Here is a 14,571-nt window from a genome sequence, read left to right as displayed (position 1 = left end):
ATCACAATTATTCCCTTCTTCCCTCCCGATGTTAAAGTAAGTCTCTCCAATGAGTGTCATTATTGCCCAGCTCACACTATTTTGAGCAAACCTGTCAGAAGTGTCAACACACCTGTTAGGATGTACAGTATACACATATAGCTGACATTAAAGCACTAAGCATCTTATCTCTCATTAGTACCCAAGAACCTGCCAATTTAATCTTTGTATTTCAGAAAATGATTTTGGTTTTTTTCTTTGAGCAATGACTGTGGAAGGGACACAGCATGATGTAAAACACCAAGAAATATGTCTGGACCAAAAGCAGTTAGTGTCACCAGCAGGACAACATAGTTAACAATGTCCCCATATGAGTAATTAAGATCTCATTACTTACATCTTGCAATTATAGTGTACTTAAATGTATTAATTCATATGTTGCTTGAGACTGAACAGTGCTGGTGTCTAAAGTGTTTGGTCTTATGTTTAGACAATGGCCTACATCTGTGTTTCTTTCTGTGTTTGTCTATTAATGGATTAGTTGATGGACAGAAAATTAATTGGCAAACTTAAGAGATGTCGTCAGTTGTCAAGCTAAAATGTCATGCGTGAATGAGAGGACTTTCTGCTTTTGCTAGTAAATTGAATATATTTGGAAACATTCAAACTCATTATATTCTGAATCACAGCAGTTTTACACAGTAGGTGACAAACCACGACACCCTGAGCAATGTGAAAAGATAAAGCTTCCACTACAATAAAAGAATTGAAAACCTTTAATGATTTTGCAAATAATATTCTCATCTGGATAAATAAAACAGAAATGCAAACATGCTTGTCCATCCGTCGTTGTGTTATGGGTTTTTTTCTACGTAAAAAATGTACATCATGACTTTGAAAAACTAAAGAAATTGACTCTTTAAACTCCAAAATGCTGATGTTGTAGATTGACTATAATCTAATCTTTTAGAAACCACCAGCTCCTCAAAGATGCAGTTAATAAGGTGTGACAATAGTTTATTATTATCAATATTTTTTCAACGTTATACAATCTGAAACAAAAACCTTTATGAGAAGGACCGAGACAGACAGAGAAGGATGAAAGTGTATCAGGTTTAACATCTCTCTAGCCGTGCGTTGTGAATCCGTATTGTCATTTCCCACTGTTGCATGCTTCACACAACCTCAACAGAACCTCTCAGTGACGGCAGAGACACAGTATATAAAAAGAGACACATTTGGGATATTTACACCAAATAACAAGAACCACTGGTGAGAACGTCTCTGAGGGAAGGAAAAGTCGCTGAAATGACGACGGAAGGTGAAAGGAGGGGGGGGGGGCAAAGCACGTAGCCTGAAACAAAAGAAATGGTTCGGACTGTGGCAAACACACAGCTCATAGCTCATGCTCAGTTGTTCACCTATTTTCAACAGCATTTAAAAAAAAAATAAAGAGCAAACGATTGTTATATTTGTCAAAGGGAGGACAAAACATCCAGCGAGTTTAACGCCACAAATACAGGTAAATATGAGTCAGAAACAGATCTTTGAGGATTTGCCTTTCATCCAGTGACGTTAACAAGGCCATGCAGCCCGTAACACTAATCTGAAAACTCCTTTATTACATCACAGAGCTCATAATATTCAATTCAATATGAACTCTGTGGGTCCTGAAATAGCTCTGCCCAGCACAGGGACCATGAAGTGCTAGTATTGTATTAAAATTGAGGTTAAATATATTAAATGACTTTGCCAAGGTACGGTGATAGAGCTTAAAAATAAAAGCCCATGAGCGGCTCGTTCTGCCGAGCACCCGGGGGTCTATGCTTGTGAAGGGGTCGGGAAAGGAAAGACTACAGCATTTTTGCTTTTTTGTAGTGTTACATAAAGTTGACGGTCAGCTCTCCTCAGATACACAAAAACACTCATACACAACATCCTATCAGTCCATTCACTCCCCCGCTGCTCCTTTCACTCCCCACTTTGATGCAGGTATGACGTGGAGGATGCTGCATGGGTTTACATGGCTTCCATCGCCCAGCGCTGCAGGTCCTCCATGTCGTCGTCCTCCTCCTCTTTCTTGGCTTGTAGGGTGAAAAGAGAAAAGGGACAGAAATAAAAGCTTTGAGAGATGTGAATGTATTGGTACAGTTATGTTTCGGTGATGTCAACTGGTTCCCAGACCAGGATCAGAACCTGGGTTCTCCTGAGTGACAAACCGCATTATAACCCAAAGTTAGACGTGAAGATTTTGCAGTTTTTCAGAGGGTTATGTGCTAGACTATTTCTTGGCCGTGACTGATAATTTCCTGGAGTCTGGTTACCTGGCCTCTATGCAGAGCTGAGAAATAGTCAAACACATAAACCCATGTAAAATGGCTAAATCTTCTCTTCTAACGTTCTCCCATAAACCGAATAACCATATTCGGAATAACCAAAACGGCTAACTCTCTTTATAGCTTAAAATAAAAAAATAAATAAATGTTGTAGTGAGGCTCACAGAGTTGTTGTGTCAGTTTTTCGAACAGCTTACCAGGTCTGGAAGGTAATGAAGCTGAAGGCACATTGGGGAGGGGGACGTTCTCTGACCCTCCGATCTCCAGCAGGTTTTTGTCCAGCTCCTCCTGTTCCAGCTCATCCAGCTCTGCCAGCAGCTCATCCTGAGAAAGACAGCAATCACGACTGAAGATGAGTATAAATGCACACTAATTCATGCAACACCAAAAGATATTAACAAGAGTAAATAATAAAGATTAAATATAATATGTCATCTTTTTTTCAGTTTTCAAAACGTGGTATGAGATGTTCCTAATCTTGTGTGTCTCACTGGGAGTTTAACTGTAATACTCTCTCTGTAATTTGAGAGAGCATATTCATTCTTTCTGCCATGTTATCCCAGGATGACCGAATACCATCAGTTGTGGAGAAGTTGGTCTTTGAATAAGACTATTCAGAAATAAGACTGATTCTGGCCTTAATGCCAGAGGAATGACTCCAGAAACACAACAAACTGTGCTTAGCCTGTTGAGTCACAAAACAAAACTGGACAGCATCAAGGATGACACTGAACTTTGCTCTACCAGGTTAACCCAGCCTTATTGTCAACACATCTTTCATTGCTACAGTGTCCTTGACGAACAACCAATAACATGTCTGGTTCAGGTGTGTGTAAAACGTCAGCCTCAAACAATATTTAGAGGAAATCTCTAAATAAACCAGGCAATAGCAGATATATAACCATCCATTTTAAAGCAGGAATCAGTTCAGAATCACACATCACATTTAGAAAATACCACAGAGAAACCTCACAAATGTAAAAGATCAAATATCTGAAAAGTGTTGCCCACCTCATCAAACTCCTCTCCGAAGCCAACAGGTTTAGAGATGGCGTCAGAGATTTCCTGGGCCAGCTCCTGCTGCTCTGTAATGTCCTGCATCAGGTCGTCCACCTTGTCAATGTCCCTGAAACAACAAGCAAGGCAGGGTTCATATGGGAGTAAAACCAAGGCTCATTAACCTCATTTACATACTGATAAGTTGGCAGTAGGAGCGATGCATGCAGAATGCACCAATGCAAAAGTACCTCATGGGTGCAACTACTGATGTTGTCCATTTAATATGGAAATTAAAAGTATGTTAGCAGGGAAATGGGTCTGAATTCCTGTTTCATTCTTAGCATTATTTTTTCAGTCCGTATTTCTCATAAACTTTCACTTGATTTAGAGCAGACCAAATCTGTTTTTGTTTTACTCTGTAGTCCCATGAAGGCAATGAAGAAGCAGCAGACTTCATAAATAATATTCTAATAAACATCAATCAATCAGTCAAATTGTAAAGAACTCAAACAGTGACTGGGTGCTTGCTCTCACATGTTTTCATGGGCAGACTTCATGGCCTTGGCAGCGAAGCCCATGTTCTTGAGCACTTCAGTGTTGGTGTTGGCGTTCTCCAGAGCCTCTCTCTGGAACTCAATGGTCGACAGTGTGCCATCGATCTGGGCGAGCTGCTTCTCATACCGCTTCTTTCTTTTCAAAGCCTGCAGAGCCGCTGGGGAGAGGACAGAAGGGAAGAAGTCAGGATGAAAAGAATACAAATATGAACAAATCTTATGCTCAGTGAAATTACAGTGATCCACCACTGAGAGGAATCATAAATAAAACACACACTCACTAATCTTTCACGTCAGTGACAAGCTAGATCAACAAGGAGTTCAGTTGGTTAGAGCTTGTGACTGACACTTGGCTGATAAGATGGAAAAGCTGGAAAGTAGAGGTGAACCAGCCACAGTGGTCACATGACCACAACCACTAACTTGCACCTGACAGGCTGTAGCGAAACTGTCAGAGAGTGTGATGCTGGGTTGACTCATTCTGACTACCTTTGTGGAGTCGTAGGAGTAAAGAATTACGCTAAAGGAAACATACACAAAGGATTCAAGCCAAGTACCATTCTTCACTTAATGGAAAACCTAAGATGGGCCAGAGCAATATGCATTTATATCTTATCAGTGTAATAGCAAAAGTTTTCTTTGCCCCACTTGTGGTGACATAAATCCATCCATAGGTCAGTCCATCCATCAGTTTTTCCTTTTGACCAAATCTTTAGTCAAGAGCAACATATCTCAGCAACTCTTGGCCAGGCTGGCATTAAATTTGGTTTATATATTTGTGCTTCTCGCAGGATGATCGCCACTGACTTTGGTGACACCCACCCCCCACCCCTGCGACCTTGTATTTCACCCTTAATGAACACTTTCATGCAAGTCAACGTGTCTTCATAACAACTGCTCAGACTTCCAGATTATGCACCATGGATATTCATGGTCCTATAACAATGTATTTTACTATTTTTGGTGACCCCTTGATCTTTATTCTAGCGGTGCTGTCAGCCCCAAGTCTAGCACAAGCAATAATCATAATATATGCAATAGTCAACCCACCACATTCATCATACTCCTACTCACGTCCTCAGGACAATTTGTAAACCTTGACAACAACATTTCAAGTTTGACTTCCTCCTTTTATATAGGAGCTCCACCATGCCTATATCTTTATAATGTTTGTGTCATGTTGTGTCTGTGTTTGATTAGGGTCCTGTGGTTGTGGTAATATTACTGGTTATAAACAACTTTAAGATCAAGGTTTCTTGTATTTAATGTCTCATTACCAAGTCGTATGACAATGATAGATCGGACAGATGTAGGACAAGGTGAAGGTCTGTAGCTTTCTATACAGACTTCTGTCCAATGTGCAAACACGCCCACCTCTCTGACAGTGATATCAAGTCCTTTAACATCTGCCACTCAACCCTTGTCCTGAAACACTGAGCCCATATCTTTATTGGCAGTCTCTCTGCAGCAGGACATCCAACTGCAGCTGTATGGCTTGCCACACCTTTAACTAAGTGTTTTGATTTTTAATTGGCCACTGATTAATCAGACGAAAAGAAAAACCACCTGAGATATGTTAGCAAAAGACAAGCCTGGCGTTATCTCAGTGTAAACATGTCAACGATAATCAATGATCGGATAATCAGAACTCTCACACTATCAACAAAACGTCTACTTGTCTCGGGTGGCAACCATGGCCGTGATAATGACGCTGATATTTGTGAGGCTGCCAACAGTTAGGACAGCTCGGGAAAGTTAGCCAACTTAGCTAACGTGCTAGCAGTTAGCTCAGGGTTGTTGACCAGGCAATATGATGATAAAGAGTAGAAACTGCGTGAAAATACACCCTGTCGCCTCACCTCTTTTGTTTTTCGTGCCGTTTTTCTTAGCAATTTGCAGTTCCTGCTCGATTTTTTTCTCTAGAAATTCCTGTTTCTTCGTTAGCATCTCCTCCGTCTCTCGGAGTTTCTGGATCGCCTCCTGTGGGCTCGGTCCCTTTCCTCCTTTTCCTCCTCCTCCAAATAACTTACCAAACAACGACATATCTGGGACGCTACAACACACTAGCTATAAAAAAAATAAAACAAATCTGCGAAATACCCGAAAAAATTACGCTTAGTTTCCTCGCTGCTAGGCTACACTGGCACTTCGCCCTAGCCTGGAAGCTGGAAGGATTGTTGATGTTTTTCTACTTCCTGGATAAGGCCCAATGACGTCATGTTGCCCGATGAGGAGTGGGCGTTGCTGATTTGAGCTCTGTTGCCATCTGCTGGACAACTGGAGCACTGAAAATTTACTGGACCGCTTTTCATGTATTTTTTGGAACTCATTTGTTTTACAATTATTATTCTTTATCATCACTATCAGTTATGTGTCCAGAGGTGCAGATGTCCCCCTTGACTCAAACATGTTTTGCTAGCTGTAAGATCACTTGGATGTTTGTGGTTCATTGTGCAGAACGACGTACACAAGCAGTAGATAGACTGATACCTGAAGGTTGCTTTCACATTCATTGACATGCAAGACTTACCAGCAGGATTTGTAGTCTTTCTATTAGGACTCTGTAGTCTCAAAGAGCCTGATTATGACATAACCTTTGTAAGCTCCTTCCACATGCACAAATAATATTATACAACATCTAGTTGTGCTCCTTGTTAAGAATAAACTGAACTTTATGAGTAAAATGAGTGGAGTGCTCCTTTAATCCACTGAGAGCTGTTAAAAAATTTTAAGACATCCTTCCATTTTCTTTGTGCTGAATAGCCTCCTCAATAAGAGCATTGGATTAGTGGTTCTACACCCCTTAGTCTATTCTATTCACCAATTTTGCAGACACACACACACACATTACAATCTTTTCCAAGACTGAAATCTAAACTAACAGAGAAGAAAAACTCAACTTTTCACAGAAGCAGGCAGTTGGGGGTTTATGTATTTTAATTCATTATGATGCTACATGATCCATGGTGGTTGTTCAATTATTTTCTTCCTTTACTACAGTATGTTAATAACTTTGCCCATTATCTTTTTAAGTCTTTTTATTTTTATGTACATACAAAAGAGTATCCAATTACCGTGTGATTACATTGTTGTGTGACTGTATCTTTGCATGTGTGGTCTGAAGCGCTGATGCCTTCTTTTTTCCATTAACGTAGTGTGTGTTCACAGGTCAGTCCTCCTCCCGGCCACCCACATTCTCACTTCTCTGCTCCCCGAGCTCCCTCAGGCAAATACAGATATTTATTCTTTTCTTTTTTTTTTTTTTAAACAACCTGCTTAGATGGTGGTGTGATAGCCAAGATAATACAGCTGTGTTGTCTCAGTTATCTCACAACCACCAGAGCCCAACAGGGAACAAAAGAAAGACAATCGAAAGGAAAAAAAAAACACACACAAACTGATAAACCAGACTCAAGATGGTCCCTTTTGAAAAGACAGTATTTTTTTTTTGTTTTGCTAATATAACTTCAACACTCAAAAAATAATAATAATCATAATAAATCCAGGTCATTTCATGCAGACTGCAGAGTGGACACTTGAATATAGTGCATTTGAATATTATAAACAACAGAAGCATCGTGGCTACATGATAATATAAGAAAAAAAACGCAAACATCTGCTGTAATACACTAGAGGACGCAAATACAATACTCCATGGGCAAAATTAAACAAGGTGGCCAAAACTATTGTTACATACTGTATGTTATATATTGAAAATGTCCCAGTTTTGAATGACAGGTTCACTGCTTGAAGTAGGGGAAATTTTTTTTCTTTCTTGTCTACTGCCTCTCAACCTGAAGAAGTAATTAAAGGAAGGAAATTTAAGTGTTAACTGCGAAAATCAGATGTCTTGAACTAAATTAGTAGTTCACATATCACTATATAGGATAGAGTCTTTATCATAATCCTGATTTTTATTGAGATATAACTTTACAAATGGGCCAAAACTGGATTTATTGAATTCCTACCAACTCCTTGGTCTGGTCAGCGACTGAACTGATCAAAAGTTTTAGTCTGATTTTTCAACAAACACCCCCAGTTTTTTGTTGCGTACAGGAAATCTGTTCAGATGACAGTTCTGTCTTCAAACCAGCCCCCTTCCCTCGTTCTAAAACAGCCTGGGATTTCACCATTTGTGGTCTCCTCCACATAAAAACACCCACACGCAGTCAACATCAGCCCTCCTGCAGGAGGGAAAACACACATGCACGCACACGCACACACAACTGGCTCACATTTTTTACCATATATTGTTTAGAAAACAATACACAGAGTTTGAGTCTAGAAAAAAAGTCTTTCACCGATCACTTGTGTTCACCCCTCCAAGCAGAGTATCAGTAATAAGTGGAAGAGAGATTGATCAGAAGAGGAGTGTTAGATCTTTCTTATAGACAATGTGAGTGAGCAAACATGGAGACGTAAAAATTAATAAAGAATCGATGAAAGACTTTCAACATTGAGCCAACATGAAGCCACTTCCACACACCACTAACTGATACCTGTGCAAGTTGCGGAAGATCATTTAGGAAGGAGGGATGGACGGAAAGAACAGATCAGAGGTGCTGATTATTTCACAAAAAAAAGAAGAAAGAAAGAAAGGCAAGACCTGTGACAAAAATGCTCGCACTCATGGTTTAACTTGGGATCGCCTTCTTTCTGTTTCTTTTTACACATTAAATTATTTTCCATCTAGACAAACCATTACGATATTGCCTTCAATGTTTAAAAAAAAAAGAAAAAAAAAAAAGAGAAATCAACATAAACCCAGAAGACATCTTCGTTGCCATCATTGACACGTGTCCTCCCGAGCACGCCATCCGTCCGTCACTGTGCTCTGTCTGTCTGTGTCTCTACAGGACCAGCTTGCCAATGATGACTCCGATGACAAAGAGGAGCACGCAGAACGCCAGGACGCGGGTGCTTAGGCCTTCGTCCCTCATGGCCGAGGTCGACATGGAAGAAGAGTGAGAGGCGGCCACTGAGGTCACCTTTCTCTTCCGCAGCCCGTCGTCCTCCTGGAAGAAAGAGAGAGGAGGCGGAGAAACAGTCAAAACGGCTCATCACACATATATTGGAATCTGTGTATTTACTGATCATGTAACAAGTACAGCAGAGAAATAGCAAAAATATAATTGAAATCATTTAGAAACATTACTCTTTCCCCTTCATTCTTCTCCCATAGGCGCCAACAGCAACTCTTTTTCAGCCATGGATCTTTTATTTATGATCAGTAATGTACAGAACTGGCATCTGACTGCACAACAATCATCTGAAATGAGTGCAACCAGACAGCGAGGAGTGGTCTACCAGGACGAGCTGCTCAACCGCTTGCTATGAAACAGACAACTTTGTCATCAGACAACCAACTTTTTTTTCCTGGCATATTTATTTCAGTGGAAACTTTGCCCCCTCAAACATGACTTCTCTCTGCTCTTGCCAGCAGCTACTCTCCCTGCAAAGACTTGGCAAAACTGGCTGGTAGAGGAGAGGAGCCTTTGGACTTAAGTTCTGCCAAATGCAAGAAATCTCATTTGTAAATAATTTTCCCTTCAGACAATGATCAGAATGATTTTACAGAAACATGGGACAGCTTTCTGGGTCAGTCTCACACGGCGCAGCACTTGTCTACACAAAATACATGTTTGCCTCCACTTTTATGGAGGCTTTCAATCAAATATTTTTCAAAATCATTTACTCTGTCACTTGCTTTCAGATGATGTCACACTGTTTTTGTTCACACCGTAGACACCACATTTAAGAATGAAACGACTGTTTTTGCCTTCCTGTGTCTGCTAGAGGAAGTGAAGTAGAAAAGACGAGGCTGAAAGAAAATGCAGACAGATTGTTTCTTTTTTTTTCATTTTTGTGCGTCTCACCCTGATCTGTTTGTTTTCTTCCCGTAGCCTCTGCACCTCCATCTGCAGCCGCTTGCACTCCTCCATGATCTTCTTCACCTCACCGTCATCCAGCGAGGCGCTGGCCGATTTGGGCAGCGTGGAGTGCTCAGTCTTAACAGAGGAGGCAGAGGAAGATACAGTTTTGTTGTTTTCACTCTCATGCTGTGGAGAGAGAGTGAGGGCGTGGGAGGACGGTGGGGCGAGAGTAGAGGGAGAAGGAGGAAGGGGATGAGGAGACATGCAGAGACATGTAAGGGAGTGAGATGAAAGTACAAATAAATCATAAATGAATAAATAAGCATGCAATGAGTGACATTGTGGTGTGTTGCTGATAGGTAGGAGACTGAGAAAATACTGAGAAAAAAGAAAAATAAACTCTAAGGAAATGTACAATGTGGATGTTTGAATGTTGATTTTATTCTTTAGGATAGAAAATGGCTATTACAGGTCAAAGTTTGGACATCTGATGGGTGTGTGTGTGTGTGTGTGAAAACATGACTTTTGTGCATCTACACCTGACATGTAATGACTGAATGCTTAGAGTAAAACTTCATTAATCCCCAGCTGGGGAAATTTGGGTGTTACATGTAAAAGGCAATAGCAGTACGAAAAAAATAGCGACAGAATAGAGAAATACAAAATACAAAAATACAAAGTAGCAGAACAAATGCCTTTGAACAGAAGAGTGACACTTACAGTTTTGTCATTTTCTAGAGGCATCTCAAATGCACATCTCAACTTTGAATCCATCAGCTCTTCAGGCTTTGCCTCCTTCCACTGTGAATGAGAACATCAAGAGCAAAAGAAATGACGATGAGGATGGAAATACTGTGCGAGTTCACACAGGGATTCTTAAGTATCGGACCAGTTTGGTTTACAGAGGTTCACCACTTTGTGAAACGCATGACTGTATAAAGGATATTACTATATGGACTTGACCGCTGCCAGTAAACACAGTTCAGTTGCCAATTAAGCATTTTGTTCTTATTTACATTTAACACAGCATCACAATTTTGTTAGAACCTGGGTTGTATCTTTCATATTATCATTAGTCACTAATTCAGAGGAAACATTATACAAATGATCTTCCAATTAATATTTTCAGGATTTGGGACTTGTATGATAAATGTATGGCTTGCTCCTGATGTTTTAGAATAGCTAATGTAAACTGCAATATTCAAGAATTTAGCTGGAGGTAGTCTAGGTTTCTCAAAGATACAGATGCCAACAGAGTGGCTCAGTAAGAATATAATCCTAAATCATACTTAATGCTCTGGTACTCACAACTCCTTCCATGTCAGTCATGTCATACGGAGCCAGCATGGACTGCACCATGAATTTGTGTTTACTCTTTTCATTGGGGTCGTAGTCAAAAGGCTGTAGCATAACTGTGGACAAAAACAATAACAGAATGGAAAGGCAGCACATTAGGGAATGACTAACTTCCTGTATCGCTTCATAACAACTATTACACAACCAGCAAATGAAAAGACGTCAGTCAGGTTTATGATTTGGGTTACACTGTGTCCTGCTTACTCCTCATGAACTGCCTACTTGTCCTGAAATTTTAATTTTTGTGCCTAGATGAGCATTTACTCAGTCGCTGAAGAGAATAATGATCCAGGCCGTAATGAATGTTAGAAATTCAGTTGATCTGTTTGATGACAGTAATGAAGGCGATAAAAGCATGGGGCCATTTTAATTCAAATATCAATATAACATAAAAGCTAAGAAGTTACTGAAACTGTCTTTTTGAGCTTAAACACTTTGCAACCTTGCAGGGAGACTGAATAATACAAATTAATAATACAATATCCACAAGACATTATTTAAGTTTCAATACAAATACCAATTCTACATCATGATAGGTGGGATTATTTCTTTTATTTTATGACATTCATTCAAATTAACAACCTAACCATATTTCAATTGTTCCCAATTCTTCTATTATTCTCCAGTAATTTGGGACTGGATAGCATTGTGTGGGTATTTTTTCATCTTTTCATACAGATTATAGTTACCCAACACCTGCAAAGATTTTACAGATATCCCTTCTGAAGATTTCCCAACAATATTTCTAACCTCAAGTGGCCGGCTGCTGTATCAGTACACTGACTGGTACAAGAGGCTAGAGGCTCTTTATTGGTGCTGAAACACAATACATGCTGGCTGGAAATTCAGCAGTTGTTGTTCTATTCCTAGAACAATTTCAATTTAATCATATGAGACTAGATTTCGTCAAGTTTCATTTGATTATCCTGATATAACTTTAGCTCTGTCCTCTCAGCATAGCCTGCATTAAAGTAAAATGATACAATTTTCTGAACTTATTTTAGTGTTGCTCTTAGGTGAATTATCAATAACTGGTTCCCTTCTGCTTGGCCATTCAATCCATAATTGTAGTGATTTTTCTTCAAATATCAAATACCGAGTCCTAATTTAGACATGTTGACTGATAGCAACTACAGATCATCACATTATTAAGGCCTGAGTCAAAAACACAAATATTTGATTGTATCAGCATCACTCAGCTATCTGAACAAGATGTGAAAATCACACTGTGGGTCTGAACTGTGACAGAACTGTGTGGGGTTTTCACCTATGTTTACAGAGGATGCAAACATTTTTACAAACCAGAAACATTGATGGAGGCTCCAGCGTCAATGATGCCACTGTTTGGGCGCACACAGTATCTGCGAGGCGCAGTTGTCTTGACTTTGAAACACACATTTCTATCTGTGGGGTTGGTGAGCTTCAGAGTGGCAGTGACAACATCTGTAAACGGGCCTGAGGGGGACACAGAGAAGCAGCATAGTGACTCAAGGGTGTACGTGTATGTGTGTTTGTGTGTGTGCAGGTATGTTTGTGTGCATGGCAGAGCCGGACATAAACACTGGATATTAAACATTAAAACAGCAGAATGAGCAGGTCAGTGTGCAAGCGCTTACTTTTAATATTCATGCCCCGCCCTCAGCCAATAACTTGTATGTAGATACATGTTGATCCCCTTCACATTAGCACTCATGAGACTGTCCGACCATGATTAATGACTCCAGACTGGACTATTCAACCTCTTCTGACAGCTGAACCTTGGTTTTGAAATGTGTGTTGGACAAACAATCTCACTTGCAGTGACTGAGCAGGCGTTTGCATCTTCTTCTAGGTTATCTTTGTCTTTCAGAGCTCTGCAATAATCAATCAGTGAACAACCCACTACTGACTGATCCCATCACTTGACCCATTTCTGCAGCAATATCACACCGAATGCCAATCATCTCGGAACATGGCCAGTATCCGTGCCACACCAGCTCAGTCTGCATTTTCACAATCATTCTGCTGGATATAGAAAAGCTGGAAAGGAATTCACGTTGCACAGTGAGAGTAAAGCTCTCAATCAAAGCCTGTTGGCTTATTGTGTTGTGAAATAAGCATAGTAATAGGGCTAAGCAATGACACCCTTATCGAAGAAAATGCTAGAATAATCACTTCTTGGCAGCCAGTTATCATCTTCCTCTCAGTGTTGTTGCTGACATGTCAAGTATTACCGGTTCGATCACATCACAGTGTTTCACATGCTGTTTGAGGATAAATGACAAAGCACGGGGAGCAAACGAGGGAATACACGTTAACTGGAGAAATGGGACGGCGGGCCTGCCCTGACGCTGCAATGACAGCTAACAGTTTGACTTGCTAGCTAGGTTAGCTGAATGCTACCTAGCTAGCTAGTTAGCATCGTCGCACACACTGTTGTTTCACCTGTCACCGCCACTGCTGCTATACGCACAACGTAGACTACAGTTAGCTAGCTATATCCGTCTGTTTTAATAACAGCTAAAACAAATAACAACACATTAGCAAACGTCAAACGTTTAATGCAGAAATCGATACAGTGGCTATCATTCAAGGCTTCTAGGTTGGCTACCTAGCCCCCGGCCCTGCCCTCTCCTTCAGCATTACCTCTGAATTTCAGTTCGTGTTGTGGCTCTAGCACCAGGACTTGTTCTGGTCTGGCCATGTCCCAGGGCTTCTTCCTGTCGTGACGGCGAGGACAACAATATTTTACCGCAGAGAGTAGCCCAGAGAGGTGTCGCAGCTGGCTCCCGAAGAAACAACCCGGCCGTCCACGGTTTTTCTACGGGAGGGAAGGAGGAGGTGTAGGATGATTACAAATGCACCACTACTCGGACTGACTGGTTGACTGACTGCCACCGACAGCTGCTGGAGGCTAACTTGCTAGTGCTAACTCTGCTAGCAGCGGAAGGAGAGACGGGAAGGAAGGAGGGCGACGTCATGCGAGGGGCGGGGCTGGCGCGGAATGTCAGGTGGTTTCTTGACCGTTACACAAAGAAAACGTCCACTTCTTTGAAAGCTGAATTGCGCATTAATGGATATAGACCATTAATGAAAATGAACATAACCAGGAAAATAACCAGGAAGTCATGAAGACCATAAACCTGGAATGGAGACTGGAGTGTTTTAGAAATGATAGTCTCCTAAACACCCTCAGAAAATATGTCTAGAAATCAAAAGGATCACTAACAAAGAGTAGTCAAAGTTGCACAAATGAATCTAATATACTGGAGTCACCCTTCAAAATATCCACCTTGTGGAAGTTTGTAAATGCAGTCCCCCAGAGGACATGATCCCAAGAGCAGCAACTGTTCTGCTATGGACATATACAATACTAAGAAAAGCCCTTTTTAGTTCCTATATGTATGTATCTGTGTGCCTATGTCAGTGTTTTACCACTAAGGTTTTTCTAACTTTGCATGACCAGATTAAAGTGGTATTGTTTTTAAAGAAGCA

General features: G+C 40.7%; 2 protein-coding genes across 3 annotated transcripts; both read right to left on the bottom strand.

Annotated features, from left to right (window-relative positions):
- Positions 1-740: 740 nt before the first annotated feature.
- Positions 741-6,052, bottom strand: LOC121612662 (charged multivesicular body protein 4b). Its single transcript, XM_041945698.1, has 5 exons — positions 5,728-6,052; positions 3,849-4,026; positions 3,327-3,441; positions 2,513-2,639; positions 741-2,063 (listed from the first exon to the last, which is right to left on the bottom strand). The coding sequence occupies exons 1-5, from the start codon at positions 5,909-5,911 to the stop codon at positions 1,999-2,001; spliced, it is 669 nt and encodes a 222-aa protein (XP_041801632.1). The 5' UTR covers positions 5,912-6,052; the 3' UTR covers positions 741-1,998.
- Positions 6,053-7,068: 1,016 nt separating this feature from the next.
- On the bottom strand, positions 7,069-14,009 carry LOC121612661 (vesicle-associated membrane protein-associated protein B-like). Of its 2 annotated transcripts, none has more exons than XM_041945696.1 (6): positions 13,723-14,009; positions 12,400-12,552; positions 11,050-11,153; positions 10,462-10,542; positions 9,745-9,927; positions 7,069-8,883 (listed from the first exon to the last, which is right to left on the bottom strand). In XM_041945696.1, exons 1-6 carry the CDS (start codon positions 13,778-13,780, stop codon positions 8,719-8,721), a joined length of 744 nt encoding a protein of 247 aa, XP_041801630.1. In that variant the 5' UTR covers positions 13,781-14,009; the 3' UTR covers positions 7,069-8,718. The 2 variants fall into 2 exon arrangements, with proteins under 2 accessions (XP_041801630.1, XP_041801631.1); XM_041945697.1 differs by having other exon boundaries at positions 9,745-9,876.
- Positions 14,010-14,571: the final 562 nt, after the last annotated feature.

The sequence above is a fragment of the Chelmon rostratus genome, chromosome 10, assembly GCF_017976325.1.
Source record: "Chelmon rostratus isolate fCheRos1 chromosome 10, fCheRos1.pri, whole genome shotgun sequence".
Lineage (NCBI taxonomy): Eukaryota > Metazoa > Chordata > Actinopteri > Chaetodontiformes > Chaetodontidae > Chelmon > Chelmon rostratus.
The sequence above is the reverse complement of the archived record's forward strand: the minus strand, read 5'-3'. Positions and strand labels throughout refer to the sequence as shown.